General features: G+C 43.2%; 1 protein-coding gene across 1 annotated transcript in view; it reads right to left on the bottom strand.

Annotated features, from left to right (window-relative positions):
• Positions 1–18,658, bottom strand: part of MYO5A (myosin VA) — a 172,548-nt gene that overhangs the window by 109,050 nt on the left and 44,840 nt on the right. Inside the window, exon 5 of the mRNA XM_019503826.1 lies at positions 9,762–9,918. Coding sequence (XP_019359371.1) covers positions 9,762–9,918 — 157 coding nt within the window. The remainder of the gene's footprint in view (positions 1–9,761; positions 9,919–18,658) is intronic.

Raw genomic sequence — 18,658 nt, forward strand, 5'->3', positions numbered from 1 at the left:
CCCCCCCCCCCCCCCCCCCCCCAGCTTCTGGCCTGGGTCAATACAGCCATCTGGCTGCCTTTCCCAACTGAAAAGTGAACATCAATTCAGTTCATTATCATCCAGTCTACATGGTTTAGAGGAACCTGGAAGACTGAACCTATTTCACCTTGGGCTTTTTGACTGTCTGCACTTAGCCTGAGTGGCACCCTGAAGCATCCCTGAAAGGATCTCAAGGCACCTTTGTTGAAAAATAGCTGGTCTAGAAGCTAATATCCACTGACTAAGGGTATCTGCCTAACTTCATGAAGTTCCTTTTTTAACTGCTTTATTAAAACTTTGAAGATGTTCCTGTTTTAATAGTGTCTTGGGTCTAGCAACTCAAACTCTACAATTTTAGGGATATTTTTCTATGGCCCCAATGTTGACCATTTCCCAGATCTCTCACCAGGTTATCTCAGTAATATTTAGTATAGATTATAATTTAAAACACTGTCCTTGTTTATCAGTTTTGGGATGACATGTTAACCACAAGAACCTGCATGTGACAGAAGCACACAACTTGTCCATAGGATGCACTCTGTAGATACACACAGAAGAAATAAGAAAAGGTTCTACTTTCTTGATTATGATACATAAATACATATACAATCCTCCAAAGTACCAATGGCATAATAAAATAAATGCACCATTTCCTGAATAGTGCAGAACATTTTGGGAAACTTTGTAAACACTCAATTATTACTCTTCTCAGCAAAGACTCTTGTTTCCTGGCAATTTGTACAAATATGCATTAACATGAGAAGGCTCATAGGACTGAATCCCTGGTTTTACAGCTGGAATTTCACACATCAGTCATTACCTCCAGAAAAAGCCTTAGCTCACCGTACATTGTCATTTTGCTAGAAATATACTCCTAAGTCACAGTTGCTGCTGCCTGTGTGTGTGAGCGTGCATACACTAGAAGCGTGTTGCTCTACAAATAAACGTATGCATATACATGTCTGCATGCATGTAAAACTATCCCATATTTTCAGATGGTCAGAAGCACATAGAAAAACTAGGTTTGTACAAACTGCTCTGTAATATTAAACTTTAGCAGTTGCTCCTAATAAAATAATAGTCACACCCAAACAATATTGCATGGATGAATATTAAGATCAGGTAAGTTAGATAGCCCTTATATTTCAGAAAGGCCAAATAAAGGCATACAGGAGTAGTATTATCTGGCATCTACCCTGAAGCAGAGTATAACAGAAAAACCTCTTTATGACCCTTCATGTTTAGGTTACAAGTTTAAGACACTCTCAGATGATTATGATGGGAAAGCATTTCATTTCCAAACTGTATTGAATTCTTTTTTATGGTGAAGCAGTAAGTTGATAATGGGGGAGCTGTGGGGTGGGAGAGGTGGGGAAGAGGGGAGTGAGGAGCACCAGCAGGCCCAGGGGGGCCATGGGGAGGGGAGGGGCTTTCATTTTAATCATGAAAATTTGGGGATTTACCAGAAAATTTGCAATTTTTTTTAAATCAAAGAATTTGTGATTTTTTTTTTTTTTAAATCAGGGAAAACAAGGATCCCTGGTAATAATCAATGGCTCAATGTCTAGCTGGCAGCTGGTATCAAATGGAGTGCCCCAGGGGTCAGTCCTGGGGCTTGTTTTGTTCAGTGTCTTCACTAACAACCTGGAGGATGACATATGCTACACTCTCAGCAAATTTGCAGATGACAAAGCTGGGAGGGAGTAGCAGATACACTGGAGGGTAGGGCTAGGATACAGAGTGACCTAGACAAATTGGAGGATTGGGCCAAAAGAAATCTCATGAGCAGGGATCCTGGTTTTCCACGATAAAACCCCCCACAAATTCTCTGATAAAAATCCCAGAATCCATAGTTAAAATTAAATGCTCCCGACAGCCTCGCTGGTGCCCCTCACTCCCAACCCCCAGCCCCCACAGCCTTGCTGGCACCCCTCACCCCCAGCACACCAGTCCTGCCAGAGGGGGCCCCCAGCTGCCAGGGCTATGGGGCCAGGGACCCACGTCTACAACCTCCTGCCCCCAAAAGAGGCAGTTGCTGCTACAGCAGGAGCACAACCCAGATCCCCCCCTGCTGCCTGCCTGCAGCAGGCTTGGATGGGGCCAGCTCCCAGTGGCAGCGTGCAGTCCCAGGGGATGGGGGAACCTGTGCCCCCGAGATCTGTGTGGGGGACAGAGGCAAGGCAGGTGTGCACTGCCCCTGTGCACACAGAGGAAGTGTGGCCAGGGCAGCATGGAACTTACAGCGGCAGGTAGGTTTTGTGCATGGCCTTGCTGTGCCCTGCCGCACCAGTCGCACACACTGTGCTCCAGAGAACCTGGTGGAGGGCAGCAGGGCGGGAAGCACAGTGTTTGTGACCCAGGGTTTGCAATCAGCTGGGCACTCCGGCTGGGGGAGGTGGAGTTTGCAGCGTTCCCACTCGCGGCTGGAGTGCCTGGCCAGCTGCAAACCCCCGTTCCAGGCCAGAGAGCACCCAAGCTGGCTGGGGGCTGAGGGAACAGGGAGGTTTGCAGCCAGCTGGGCACTCTGGCTGGGAGGGTGTTTGCAGCCCGCCCGCTCCTGGCCAGGGTGCTCGGCTCACTGCAAACCCCCACTGCTCCTGGCCACCTGCAAACCGGAGTGTCCAGCCGGTTGCAAACCTTCCCACTCCCTCAGCCCCCACCCAGCTTGGGCACTCCCCAGCCAGTCACTCCTGCTGGGATGCGGGGTTTGCAGCTGGCCAGGAGCAGTGGGGGTTTGCAGCTGGCCAAGCACTCCGGCCGGGAACAGGGAGGCTACAAACCCCCTCCCAGTTCGGAGTGTCCAGCAGGCTGCAAACCTCCCCACTCCCTCAGCCCCATGCCAGCTTTCCCCACCAGCCCTGCCCCGCAACCCCCAAGCCCCACTTACCTCCTGCAAGAAGAGTGAGCCTGCAGCAGCCTCCAGCAAGCATGAGTGTTGGGCCCTGCCCTTCCCCTTCAGGCAGGGTTGAAGGTTTCCCCACCCCTTTTGCAAACAGCTCATGTAGGCTGGAACTCAATCATCCTGCAGAGTTCTTTGTAAAAGGGAGAAATCCATGGGTTTATCTTCTAAAAGGGAATATCCATGTTTTCTCTGTTTTTCCATGGAAAACAGAAAACCCAGATCCCTGCTCATGAAGTTCAACAAGGGCAAGTGCAAACTTCTGCACTTGGGAAGGAACAATCTCATGCACCAGTACAGGCTGGGGGCTGACTGGCTGGACAGCAGCTCTGAAGAAAAGGACCTGGGGGGTACAGTGGACAATAAACTGAATGTGAGCTAACAGTGTGCCCTTGTTGCCAAGAAGGCTAACAGCATACTGGGCTGCATTGGTAGGTGTGTTGCCAGTTGGTCCAGGGAAGTGATTATTCCCCTCAATTCAGCACTGGTGAGGCCACATCTGGAGTACCGTGTTCGGTTTTGGGCACCCTACTACAGAAAGGATGTGGACAAATTGGAGAGAGTCCAGTGGAGTACAATAAAAATGGTGAAGGGGCTGGGGCACCTGTCCTATGAGGACAGGCTGAGGGAACTGGGCCTGTTTCATCTAAAGAAGAGAAGGCTGAGAGGGGATCTAATAACAGCCTTCAACTACCTGAAGGCGGGGTTCCAAAGAAGATGGAGCTAGTGTTCCCAGTGGCAGCAGATGACCGAGCAAGGAGCAATGGTCTCAAGTTGCAGCAAGGTTAGATATTGGGAAGAATTTTCTCACTAGGAGAGTAATAAAGCACTGGAACAGGTTACCTAGAGAGGTGGTGGAATCTCCATCCCTGGAGGTTTTTAAGGCCCAGCTAGACAAAGCTTTGGCTGGGATGATCTCGTTGGGGCGGGTCCTGCTTTGAGCGGGGGGTTGGATTAGATGACCTCCTGAGGTCCCTTCCAACCCTCATTTTCTATGATTCTATAAAAACATTTTTTTTTTAAAAATCAGGCAGTTTTTACTAGGAGAGAGTTTAAGGTATGCTGTTTAGGAACTGAAACCAGTAGTCAGAGGTGTGTCCCATCCAGTGGAGATAGAGTTAAGATCTGGTGGCAAGGCAGAAAGTCATTTGCTGCTGGCTACCTATAACTTGTACAGGAATGGGCCAGGAAGAAATGTAGCTTGGATCTGTGATGCCCCTCTGAAGTTCTTATATCATACCACAAGCTTATCAAAAGAAAATGGAGGAAAAGGATGGACACTGTGGTCACGGATGGCAGTTTTGTGAATGCAACTCTAAAGTAAAGAATACATGATGTTAATTGGTGCCTCTGGGCCTAGAGTAGTTTGATTTCATCCGTGACTTGTTATCACCACCTTACTGATTTACAATTGACAATCTTCACTGATATAAAAACTAGAGAAAAATTGTCAATAGAACTGTTGAGACACACAATGTGAGATATAGATACACAATGCATAATGCAGGGACACAGAACAAAGCACTTTCTTTCCTGCAAGAAGCTAGTACAATGCTCATTATTCAGCAGTTGACATCTAGGAATTACTAAGGATACCTACAAAGGCTACATAGGAACAGCATAAAGAGTTATTTAGTTCTGATAATGCAGATTGCTTTTCTATCATATTCTACAGCATCTAATATATAAAATAGCCAATTGTGTCAAGTGCAGAACCATACTAAAGTACATCAGAACTATGGAATGTAAAGCTGGGGGTATGGCCTACTTTTCTGGTTCATGCAGCCACTCTGTAGACACTTTGTACTGAAATAAAAACAGGAGAAAGATAACGCTGACCAAATGACAATTATTAAATATCCATGTATTCAGATTTTTCAACTGTGCAAGCAAAGACCAGTACTTGCTGAGCACTGGCAGGGGTGCTGAATAGTACATAGGAGCCAGAGCCTTACAAAGGGGCATGAAGCTGCAGCAGTAGCATGTATAAATAGAGGCAAAGATTACATGAGTAGATTGTGTACTTCTGCATTTCTAACAATTTAGCTCTGAATGCCACATAGGTCTCCAAATAGTTAAAACCACTGGGCACTTCTACACGTGCTCTGGGGGCAGGGGTAGCTGGCATGTGCTTTAATTAGAGCAGCTCCAAGAGCCGCTCTAACTAAAACACCACAGCGTCTTGTGTATCCATGTCCCTGCACTTCAAAATGGTGGTGAGGGCCCTTAATTTTAATTACCATGCTTGAGCAGGCTTGATTAATGAGTCTGTTTCAATGCACTCCACACTTGTGTACAGGCATCCATTGCTTTTAAACATGCACTGCTGCATTGTGAATAGCTGTGTGATGGTATGTTTTAACAAAAAAAAGCAACAATTGCTGTTCTGACTTATTCCTGAGAAAATTAATTCCTTCTCAGGTATGCTCAAGCCTCAAGGTTTAGATGCATAAAATCTGCAATTTAAAATATTTTGTAAATTATGTTTTTAAGCCACTGGCACTGTAAACATGATGTTGTACTAATAAAGTAAGTAATGAGTACTAGAAACAAAGAACATGACAACCATTCCTTCAGAAGTGCGTCAGAGTATAAACTATACCTTGTAAGACATCAGTAATTACACACTCACAGAAGCTATTGATTACAAAATAATAAGCATTTTAAAAGTCAGTAGCAAGAAAGTTCGCTGTCCTTTCATGTTAGCAAAGGGAATATAAACCACTATAATTTTTATTTTTAGATGTCTCAATTAAAGAGAGTCACATTTCTAGTCCTCATTCATTTTAAAATTTCTTTGTTTTGGAAATTAAATCATATAATTAGTGGCCATTTTTTTTCCTTTACCGTATTTTTTTCACAAAATATTTTGGTTTAGGAGTTGGACTTCAACTAAACAGCTGCCGTGAACCTGAGGAGATCAATTAGCAAATTTATCATATAAACCAGGCAAAAAATAAAACATCTAATACAGAATGCTTGTACCTTCTGTAAATACCACAGAAGATCTCTCAGCACTGCTACCACTTGTTAGTCCCCTGAGTGGTTTGTAGACCATGGAGGGCAGTAGCAAAAGATGGGTGGACTAGTCATTTCAAAGAAAACATTACCTTTTTATCGCTCACTGCCTTTCTTGCAGTGAGATGAGGTATTTGATTTCCCCCTGGCCCTGGCCCTTTGCCTGGTCTCCAAACATACTTCTACTGCTAGGCTACCAACAGAAGTGCAGCCCCTCTAGAAACCTTTTCTTTTTTTTTCCTGTGGCAGTTGTGGCTCCCAGGGCCCCCAAACACAGGAGAGCTATTCAAACCGTACTGGGCTGGCCCTGGACTGGGTCTGCATGTAGCTTGACCCTTTGATGTAAAGTTGTCAATATGACGTGAGCAAACACATGCATCGGAGGCATGAAGATGGCCAAAATAATTCTCATCCCCCATGATGATTAAGCCTGGCCTGATTCCTTGCCATTTTATTTAAAAATGCATCTCAACATCTCTCTTAGTGAGTGACTCCGCTACAGCTGATTTAAAAACTCCAAGAGTGAATCTGTGTTCTTTAAGGAAGCCAATATAAGAACAGCAATCTTTTGGAATAGTATGCAGTATTTATCTCTGGGAGTATTGCACCACACAACCTTGTTTTGAAATGCCACACAGCACTGCAAACCAGGCAGAATTACCTTATGAGAGAATACATCAAAACCACATGTGTCACAGTTGTGCTAGGGCAGTTATAGCGCCATCTGTGCTTTTTGGGTGTCAAGAAGTGCTTGAGCAAGGAGGAAAGAAGGAATAAAACAGAGTTTAAAAATACTGGAAAGTAAAACCTGGCAGCATTTGCAACCGAGTTAGTGAATTTTATGAAATTCTGCATCTTTAAAATGCATGTCTGTGATAAATCGTATTACCTTGAAAAGATGCTACCTCTCTTACCACCTGTTAATATCCACCAGTACCTCTACTGTACACAAAACCTCAATATCAACCAAGTCATAAAGCAGTGAACTTGTTTCTTAGGTCAAATAAAATTGTTTTCAACACAGAGCCATTTCTCTTAAAGAATTCCCCTAATACAGTTTTTCCACTGTGAATCAAGGCTCATTACAGTTCCTTAACCAACCAACATCTCTGCTACAGTTTGAAGCTACAGGAAATGCTGGTAAGTGAGAAATAGCTAAATGGTCATAAATATGAGAATGATAAATAATAACTGGTTTCACTGAGTCATGAGATGTGATTGCAGAGCCTCTGGCCATTATTTTTGAAAACTTGTGGCAGTAGGAAACAGTCCTGGATGACTGGAAAAGAACAAATATAGTGCTCATCTTTAAAAAAGGGAAAAAGGAGGATATCCAGGGAACTACAGACTAGTCCACCTCACCTCAGTCCCTGGAAAAATCACAGAGTAGGTCCTCAAGGAATTCATTTCTAAGCACTTGGAGGAGACTAAGGTGATTAGGTATGGTCACCATGGATTCACCAAGGGCAAGTCATGCCTGACTAACCTGATGGCCTTTTATGATGAGATGACTGGCTCTCTGGATGAGGGGAGAGCAGTGGACATGATATACCTTGACTTTAGCAAGGCTTTTGATACAGTCTCTGACAACTTTCTCGCAAGCAATCTAAAAAAGTATAGGTATAGTATGAGTGCACTGTAAGGTGGATAGAAAACGGAATGGATTGTTGGGCTCAGAGGGTACTAGTCAATGGCTCAATGTCTAGCTGGCAGCCAGTATCAAGCAGAGTATCCCAGGGATCAGTCCTGGGACTGGTTTTGTCCAATATCTTCATCAGTGACATGAAAGATGGAGAAGTGCACCCTCAGCAAGTTTGCAGATGACACCAAACTGAGGGGGAAGAGTAGATACACTGGAGGGTAGGGCTAGTATTCAGAGAGACCTCGACATATTGGAGGACTGGACCAAAAGAAATCTCATGAGGTTTAATACAGACAAATGCAAAGTCCTGCACTTAGGATGGAACAATCCCATGCAACAGTATAGGCTGGGAACTGACTAGCTAAGCAGCCCTGCAGAAAAGGACCTGGGGGTTACAGTGGACAATGAGCTGGATATGAGCCACCAGTGTGCCCTTGTTGCCAAGAAGGCTAACAGCCTCTTGGGCTACATTAGTAGGAGTGTTGCCAGCACATCGGGGGATTCTGTCCCTCTGTTTGGCATTGGTCACATCTGGAGTCCTGTGTTCAGTTTTGGGCCCCCCACTACAAAAAGGATGTCGACGAATTGGAGAGAGTACCGCTGAGGGCAGAGAAAATGGTTACGTTGTCTACGGCATATGACTTATGAGGAGAGACTGAGGGAACTCGACTTATTTAGTCTAGAGACTGAGGGGTGATTTAACAGCAACCTTCAACTACATGAAGGGTGGTTACAAAGAGGATGGAGCAGTGGTTCCCAAACTCTGACAGATTGCTCACAACCAACTTAAAACAATACAACCTTAATTACCACCAGCAAATTTTTGTCATATAAAGTAAATCTGTTAATGCATACCACTGATAGGTTGTCTGTGTACCACTGGGTGGTACCCGTAACAAAGACTGGGTGAGCTAAAAACTGTTCTCAGTGGAGGTGGATGATAGAACAAGAAGCAATGGTCTCAAGTTGCAGCAAGGGAAGTTTAGGTTCGATATTAGGAAAAACTCTTGCACAAGGAGGGTAGTGAAGCATTGGAACAGATTACCCAGAGAGGTTGTGGAATCTCCTTCCTTGGAGGTTTTGAAGATCTGGCTAGACCAAAGTCTGGCTGGGATGATCTAGTTAGGGACGGTCCTGCTTTGGGCATGGGGTTGGACTAGATGACCTACTCAGATCCCTTTAAACTCTAATTTTCTATGATTCTATGAGATCTGGATAACCCTGCTCCAGTGGCATGGACACTGGAAGCCCAGAGGTTGAGAGTTCAAAGCCATAGCAGAAGCACTCACAGTGTGGCCATGTCAGATTCAAATGAATCTGTGAATTCTGCTAAATACCTCACACAAGGATATGAGAAAGGAAAGGATGACATCTGGATTTCCAAGTGTCCTCTTCATCTGTGTGCAGAAAAATTATTGTGCAGCAATAGGGAAATTACTCATTTTTCTTAAAATTTATCAGCAACAGTCTTACCTCTAGCCCAAAAGAATATGGAATTCAAATATAACCTAGCAAGTTAATAGTGTGATGCTTCAGATTGTCCAGGAAATTGAAAAGTTATTGTGAAATTAATTACTGCAGAAAGAATTTTCTTGGCTTTTTCATAAGAAATATATTACTTGGTTGCAAGAATCAACTTCTTATACTTTAAGCATATTTTCACTTTGTCTTCCCAGTAAGATACAGCCCATAAAACTGAACATTTCATATGCAAGCTAATGATTCCCCTGAAACTATAATTTCTTACCTTTCTACTGTCTCATTCAAATTTCTACAAATAAAAACAGAAGTTTTAGCCTTCTGTAGATTTTACAAATACACCCATTCTATTACTTATTCATTGGACAACCACTCTTATGAGTCTTAATAGATTTTAAACAGTTTTTTCTTAGAATTGCTCTGCTGCTTAAAATTGAATTGAATTGACTTTTTTTTAATTTACTTAATTTTTCACATACTGTCTTCTCTTTACCTACCAATGAATACTGCAGGAAGATAACTTAGAAGACTCTCTGGAAAATACAAATTCCCATAATAAATGACATTGTGCTAATCTTCATAAACTTTATCTTCAGTCCAGTTTGACTGCTGCCTCTGGAAAAAACTTTTCTGTTTGCTGAATATTTGAGTTAGTCCACAGAATAATGACCCCAATGAGTAAAGACTGGGTATATCTCTTACCTCCATGATGGGGTTGGAAGCTAGCACTTTCTCCTCAACATTAGCTTCACTCGCAGAACCACTTACAGTGGCAAAATATCTCATGGCATACTTAGCAGAGACTGTCTTTCCTGCTCCAGATTCTCCACTTACAATGATTGACTGATTCCGTTCATCTCTGAAACAGAGACATGTTAATTAGCAGCTGTTCTCTAAAAAATACTTTTTCTTGTGCATCCAACCTAGCAACAGCCCTCATTACAGATGGTAATTGTATATATATTATACATGCATAAGGTAAAAAAAAATATTAGTAATCTAGTCTTTTTGGAGGGCTAATTGGCTATCTGTGTATGGCCAGATAGTAATTTAGAACTGGCACTGCTGTTACAGTCTGCCCTGTCATTACATTGCCTTCAAAGAACTTGACCCTATGGCATATTAATTGGGATTTCATCCTGTTATTTCAATAATAATTTGTACCTATGTAGCTTTTTCATGCCAGAATCTCCTGGTGTTTTACTAAATTACTAGTAATTATTAGTATTTTCATTTTACAGACATGAAAATCAGTGACAGAATCAGAAACAGAAAACAGATGTTCTAATACCCACTCTTTTGATGTAAACAGTAGACAAGGCTTCTTATAAGGCTTTCTTTGAGTTTGTTAACTGAAAGGTCTTACTTGATTATTTAATAGCAGCTCTGGAACCAGGGGTCCCTTTGCAATTCCTTCTCACTTTTGTTAAAATGGTTCACTTGCTACTAAAACAGTTTTTCCTCTCCTCAAGTTGGCACTGCCCACCCCCTGGTTTCTGGAGCTTTGCAAACTGACCGTCTGACAATTTCACTTGCTAAAAAGATGTAAGACCTTTAAAACATTAAAAAATATACAAAATATATGGAGCTTATACAATGTTTTATATTTCCAAAGCAATGGAGAAACTAAAGCGTATACCTTTCAGGGTAAGTAACTATTATCTTTATTCCAAATACCAGAAGACTGAGAAAGAAAAGATAAAATATTTGATGAAGGACGTACAGAGAATCACCCACAGAGCTGGCATTAGAACTCACAAGTCATTTACTCCAAAGCCCCCAAACTGAATCCTCAGGACATGATACATTTCCTGTGCACTATTTATAAATGAATGCCCAGGTGTATGTGTTCAGACAGCATATATCCAGCCTGCCCAGTCTGCGAAAGTCATCAGTGGATGCTATACTGAAGAGATGGAATGAAGGAATATAATGATAATTTACTAGCCTAATAAACATCAATTAATTAATCAATCAAAACCTCCTCTCGGAACACCTGGAGGTAAAGGGCAGGAACTATGGGGATAGAGGAGGTTCCTGGTCCTGGGGAATAACTTAAAACTACACCCTGCTAAGGCTGGATGGTGTGGTGGGGCTGCTTGTGGCAGGGCAGCTTCTAGGAATGCCACACCTGTGCCTCCCCAGTGAAGGGTGAGTTTGGGGTGCCAGAAAGCCTCAGCCTTGCTGCCTTGTGGGTACCCTGTGGAGGGAAAAGGATAGGGAAGCACACCCCGACAGAAAAGCCCAGGGGCCCAGGCCCACTGAGTGAGTCTTGAGGCAGGACCCAGGCCCATTGTGTGGGGCCTGGAGAAGGGTCCAGGTATGTCTACAGACACCCAAGGCCTGAGTGGGCTGTAGGCCAAGAGTGGGGTCCAGGCACATCCGCGGACACCTGAGGCCCACAGGGTGTAAGGCCCCACAGCCCCAGCGAGGGGGGCAGAGCAGTGGCCAGCAGCCATGTAGGGTAGGGCCTTATGGGGCCTGAAGGACTGCTCGTGGGCTGACCGGAGTTGCCAGAGCTGGGGCCCTAATGCAGGGACATGAGTTGAGGCTCCAGCAAGGGGATACTGTGGCCAAGGTAAGTCTTTGGATGCCTGAGGCCATGTTTGGGCCAAAGGCTGAGTGGCTCAGCAATGGAGCTGGGAGAGTAATAGTGGATAGTGATTTCTTTGGATGCCATAATACAAGGCATGGGACATGGTAAAGGGGAGGCTGGAGCCATATATTACACCCTTGGCATCAGGCATTAAAAAGGGCAACCTCCCACCTTGTTAACTTCTAAATGCTTCTATCAAAGGTGTAGCAGGAAAGGCAGGTGGGAGGACTGCCCTAAGACAGGTAGGTGGGCCAACATCGTGATTGGCCTCAAGATGGCTCTCTGTCACAAGAAGTTACACATACACTGGTTTAAGCCATCAGAAACTGGTTTAAACCTGTAACAGAACAGAAGTTTAGTGCACGTAAACCAGTTTCAAAGGTTAAGTACAGACAGTCAAAAAGCCTGTGGCTAAATGGATCCAGTCTTTGCAGGTTAGTCTAAACTGCAGAGATTAAATTGAAACAGAATTGAACAGATATTTACCTTTGATTCAGAAAATGCAGCCACATGCCTGCAGTTACAGTGGCTCAGCCCAGAAGCCAGGGAGTGCTAAAGCACGACTCTCTGGCATGTAGCCAGCGTGGGCTGTGTGTGTTTGTTTCTTCTTCCTGCTGCACCTGAGGTCTCTGGGATTTGCAGTCCACAATCACAGCAGCAGGACTTTGCAGGGTTACTTATCACTTCCTCTTCCTGCTTCCAGGTGCCTCTGGGATTTGTAATCCACAGTCGCAGACAGCACTAAATTTGAGTGGGGGAAGAGGTGTTTAACCTCCCTCCCTGGCCCCAGACCCCAGCCGTGGTTTGCTAGGGGGCAGTCCCCCCTCTGCTGCAGATGGAGTTGCATCCCCAGCCGGGCTTGCCCCCCCCCCACTCCAACCCCCCCCAGCACAGTCAGCCCTCACTACACCAGGTAGGGAGCAGAGGGGCAGGGCCAACCCTTCTCTTTGGAGCAGACAGCACAGCCCAGTGCAGTCCAAGGCTGCAAAACATTCTGGGATACTGGAGGACTCTGACTGAACTTAAACCAGGAAGGAGTCTGGGACAGAAGTTTCATAAACTGGTTTGACCCAAATGAGTTAAGTCTGATACTACACTCAACAAGGAGTATCTTAAGCCAGTTTCAGCCATTTTGAAACTGGCTTATGTGCACTGAGCTTCTCTTCTGTTACAGAGTTAAGCCAGTTTCTGATCACTTAAAATGGCTTATGTGTAACTTCTTTCCCTATCCAAAATGGTTGAAACTGGTTTAAGATAAACTTGGTTGAATGTACAGTAGTATCAGACTTCACTGATTTGGGTCAAACTGGTTTATAGAACTTCTGTCCCAGATTCCCTGGTTCAAGTTAAATCACAGTATCCCAGCATCCCAGCATGCTTTTCTGCTTTGTGCTGTGCTGTCTGCTCCAGCAGAGAAGGGTTGGGGGGAGGAGGGAAGAGGCAGGGACTACCCCCTCCCTGGCAAACCCCAGCTGGGGTCTGGGGCCAGAGATGGGGGCTAAACTTCCCTTCCCCTAAGTACAGAGCTGCACTGCTCTGCTAAAAACTTACTGCTGGTGGCAGCTGTGGACTACAAATCCCAGAGGCACCTGGAAGCAGGAAGAGGAAGTGATGAGCAACCCTGCAGAGTCCTGCTACTGTGATTCTGGACCGCAAATCCTAGAAACCTCGGGGTCAGCAGGAAGAAGCAGTGAACACAGCCCATGCTAAACCAGAGAGCCCTGCTCTAGAGCTCCCCAGCTTCTGGCCTGAGCAACTGTAGGTATGTGGCTGCGTTTCCTGAATCAAGAGTGAATGTCTTTCCAGTTGTTTCTCAGTTTAATCTCTGCAGTTTAGACTAACCTGCAAAGACTGAACTGATTCAGCCTCAGGCTTTTTGACTATCTGTACTTAGCCTGTGTGTTCTCAGCTTCTGGCTCATCAGTATACTGTGTGTGAATGAAAACAGCCACAGTTGTGTAACTGTCAAATGTTAAGATGACTGGTTCAGAAGGAAAAAAAAAAAAATCACAACAAAATCATTCAGCACGAAGTCCAGCAACCATTAATGTATCCAAATTGCGCAATACTGCATCTGTTTATATCTTATGAAAAGAAGGGCCACTCTCATGGCTGGAGTTGCTGGTCTTCAAAAATCCTTTTCAGCACAGAATTCAAAGCCAGCTCTTTTGGCAGCCAAAAAAGTCTAGTGCACACTCCAGTCTGAATAAGGAAGGCTGTGTGGGACTCCCTGCAGCAAAGATCAAGAATTTGCATCAAGAGAAAGAGGGGAAAAGAGTCCAGCTCCTTCTTCATTCCTTCATTACTGAGATTTACTCTAGGAGTATCAAAAGACAAAGGAGAGTAAGACTATTTTGCGTACATCAGGAGATCGTGTGAATAAAGCCAATTGCTGGAGATAAAAAGGGGAAATAGAAATCAGTCTGTAGTGGCTCTTCTTATGGATCTGAAAGAAGCCCAGTGTTATTATTATTATTATTTTTTGGTTTAACTTGTATGACCGGCAATGAGCTGGTTCTTTCTTATGTAGGCAGCCTCAGCTTTTTGTCAAGAGTGGGCCAGAAGCAGGAAAAAATCTATTAGTAAGAGGTTTGTCACATTTCTTCCTCCTGTACTCTGTCACACAGAAAGAAAAAATTTTCACTGCTCTTAGAATACTTTTTCATGGTGCAGTCACAGAAGCTGTATGACCCAGATGATAAATTTACAATGGGATTGCAAACCTTTTATATCTGCATCAACAAGCTTTCTTTCAGATGAGGCCCATATTTATCAGAAGTTATTACCCATGTGAAAATTAAGTGGCATATTAAATTTTACTCTAGTTCCTGAAGGACAGGAGCCACATAAAAACAAAACAACCCATCACCACAAACCACATTGCCATCAGGACTGTAAGAGATGTGGCAGAAGTCTCAACAGAGAAACCACAGACTGAACAGCTTCTACCCCTTTACTGTCTCCAGTGGTCAGCAATGTCTTTAGGTTGCAGGCTAGTGTGACCCAGTCTGGGTCAGAGGTGAGTGGGAAGGCAGTTGCTGGCCCCATGGCAGCCCAGGAAAAGTACCTACAACTGGTGCTTTTCCTTCAACACCACAAGCAGTACCATAGCTGGATCTTCCTGTGGTGGCAGGTGAAAGTGACTCCTGCCACAGCCCCCAGCCACTGAATGCTGCTGAAGCCCCACATCTCCAGGCTGGATCAAATGGCTCTTAGGGCAGAATCCAGCCTGCAGGCCATAGGTTACTGGCTTGTATTCAAAAGGAAATTCCTCCAGGAGTAGGCTAGGGATGAGTGGCAGAGCAATCCAGGGAGAATCATACTGTTGAATACACTCTACCCTGCACTCTAGTAAAGGACTTTTGCTCCTTATCACTCAGAGAAAGACTCACTGAAATTATTTTGTTAAAAAACTTATAAAGTAGTGTCACTACTTAGGATTTGGATTAGATGTCCATATGCCAAGTCTTAATACTGCAACTGTCTACCTATATTATACATCTGTTCACTTGTTTGCAAAACTGTAATGTTTGAGTTTATAACATTATAAATCCTTGATGTATGTATTTATAATAGAAATGCTGACAAACCACATCTCAAGTGCCAGGAATGAACCATCATAACAAAAAAAGTCTCAATCTATTAATTATGCACCTCACATCTAGCACAGATAATAGAAGGCTGTCTGGGCTCAATCTTCTTCCCTAACTACAAGACATTCAGAGTAGAATATGACTGGAACAGGCTTGGCACAAAGAGGTTCTATATGAGATGGAAAGTTGTTGCTGTTTATGTTGCAACAAATGCTCCTGCTTGTGAAAGTGATGGAAATCATGAGAAACAAAAGTCTCTCTCATTGTGCGTATTCAGAGCCTCCTTGCACTGTCCTACCAGAACTCAATGCTGCTCAGAACAGCTCTTGTCTTTAAAAGTATATAAGTCCATTGTTTTGCATTAAAACACTGGAGTGACTAGCCTCTAACACAAGATCCTTGTTTCTTTGTCCTCCAGATTTTTGCCAGAGGAGGATAGGAAAAAATACCAAAACTTCCAAGATTTCACTTTGCATTTAAGTAAGAAGAAAATGGGATGACAATGCTTTGGGCTAGGATAAGCCCAACTCCAGGAGAAACGAAGTACCAAGTCTGGCTTGGGCTGCAATATATGGAGAATATGTTTTTATAAAATACAAATGGAAATTAGAAACTGCTTGAAAACACATGCCTGCTTTTGTTGAGATACGGAATGAATGACCTATTTTTTTTTGTCTTATACACAAGATCTTAATACAGTCTACTACTTCTACAATTCTCTATTTCATTAAAATTGAAGGCTAAGATTTTCTGAAGTGATCAACATCGACTGAACTCCAACACCACTGAAACTACTCGCCATTGACCTTAGTGGGAACAGCGTTAGATCAGTGCCGGACAATTTTAATATGAATGGGGGTTAAGATTTTCAAAGCTATGGAAACAGTTATTCTGGAGTACAGCTACCTATTATCTCAATGAACTCTGCCAGCATAATATTCCAACATATTCTAGTATGTTGCTGAATCAGATGAAGAGGTACATACGAATAAGAATACATTTTTAAAAAAAATTCTGGGTCAAACCTGATGCTTCCCAACTTGGGCATGAAGTATAAAATGAAGGTCCAAGGCTGAAGTTTGTACAAACCCCTTCCAAAGCTGCAGTCACCTAAATTGGTTCAAACAGACCTGAATCATTCTGTGAAACTACACAATAGATTACTGCAGTCCAGTGTGTGATAGGGAGGCTGTGCTATTTTACATTGAAGGACACAGTTTTAGGAAGTACTCTGGGAAAAGAAGTGGGTCCAGAATTACAGACAACCCTCCTTCTTACACAAATGTGCATAATGGCATACTTACAACACTTTCTAGCACTGCAGGCAGCAAAGCTTTAAATCAATGAAAGCCAACCTTTCTGGCATACATGCCACAAGTTAGCTCCATACCCTAACCAAGTGCTTCTCCAATCCCCTTCCCTGGCCCCCTCTACTGTTTCTTTTCTCCCTGCCCAATCTGCTGCTCTGCTTCTTTGCTCCCTGCCCAGTCCGTCACATGCCACCTCACAGAGGCTGATCATGCTGCTTGTGGCGCATGCGCTGCAGGTGGTCATCTCTATTTCAATTCAGATGCAAGATTTGCTGTCAGTGTTTTTGGTTGTAGCCGTGTTAATTTAAGGACATACGGAGGAAATGTTCGCTGCTTAGATGTGATATCTTTTATTAGACCAATTTTTTCCAACTACTCAGTTGGTCTAATAAAAGGTATCACATCTAATCGAAGAACCAGATTTGCTGTCAGGCATTTGAGGTTTGGTGCTGAGCATACGCTACTTTTCGATTTTTATTGAATGGATAGTCAAAAACAATGTTTCAGAATCCCACAGATTCTAAAAGCAGAAAACTTATACCAATGCCCAACGCAAAGGACCACCATGCTAGTAAAACACACATTTACAGTTTATGCAGTGCCATGGGGCTCTTGCACAAGAAACTGTAAACAATCATCTTGATTTTGTCGAATATGCAATAATTGTGAATGCAAATAAGTATCTGGAACTGTGACAAGCCATTTCCACATAAAGCTCAAGCAGCATGTACATTTTGGTGCAACTCACTAGAAGTATGATCCAAGAGAGAGGTACCACTATTAACTAATTAATCTTCACTAATCACCATACAAGATAGTCACTGACAACCTGCACATGGAGAAACTAAGAGAGATGGGGAGCTAAAATAGCAAAGATCAAATTATAATTGTACAATTCTTTCTTTACAGCCCTATTTCATTCCTGTACACTGCGATTCCACTTGGATCCACCTCCTGAATCCACTAGCTTTTAATGTTGAAAGGTATGTTATTTCCAGCACTACATCCATCATTTCCAAAACAAGCTCTCTCAAGGATTTTGACAGTTGAGAAAGACAGACAGAAAGTCTCTCTCTTTATCAGGCCTTTTCAACCTTCCTATCTGCTGTATGTCTGTCCTTCTAAGGCCTGGACCTTTGAGCCATCAGCACTCAAAGAATTAAAGAGCTTCTCATCAATGGTTATTTCAATTAGAGCTAAAGAAGCACAGAACTTTATCCTTCTGAATCTAATCAGCAAAGCACTTTTTTTTCCTGTTTTTTTTACATGACTGATCCTCAGGCTGTTACTCCAGCCTGTCCTTTAGGTTCAAGGCCTTAAAACAAATAAAAGTGAAATCACTATATATAGATATATATAGAGAGAGATGCTGTGGATTAAGCCCTGGACCTCATACATGCAAAGCATGTACATTTCTGGTGAGCTAAAGAGAGAGAAATATTTAATATTGATATGTACTTATAAAAATATAATCCCAGGACCTGACTGATCATAAAATCAGCACTTCCCTTATGCTGAATTACCACACAAGAGATCAGCAGAGATGTTCAATGATGACCCCATCAGTATGAAAGGAGAGAGGGTAACTAGAAGACACTTCCGATACAGAGAACTTTGAAACTTGCTCCCTTTTGGATTGAAAGCAGTCCAGATCCATTGCCCTGTGGGTATGCTGCAGAGCTCATATTTTTGTAGTGGTTTTTGAAGATGGTGTCTGAAGAGGTAATACCTTCAGAGAATATTTACTCCCACTTCTACTGCATTGAAAGCCCTAATTAATCTTCGCCATATTTTGTAGGGTTACTGCTAGTTTCTTGTTCTTACATAGGAAGATGTGCTAGGATTGAAGGTAAGGACACCTATAGCCTGTAAAAGGCTTCTATGTGAAGTTCTTTAAGAACAAGAGAGTATATAATTGCCTATGGTCTGATCATGCAGAACTTGACCAATCTAAACTCTCCATGACTTCTGTACAAAATCAGACCTATAATAAATATGTTAATCTAACAATGACAAATTTGGGCTATTTATCCCTCTGCAGTTTCTCCTTTGCACATCTAAAATCATAGAATCATTGAGTCGGAAGGGACCTAGACAGAT

The sequence above is a fragment of the Gavialis gangeticus genome, unplaced genomic scaffold, assembly GCF_001723915.1.
Source record: "Gavialis gangeticus isolate Ggan-Ray unplaced genomic scaffold, GavGan_comp1, whole genome shotgun sequence".
Taxonomy (NCBI): Eukaryota; Metazoa; Chordata; order Crocodylia; family Gavialidae; genus Gavialis; species Gavialis gangeticus.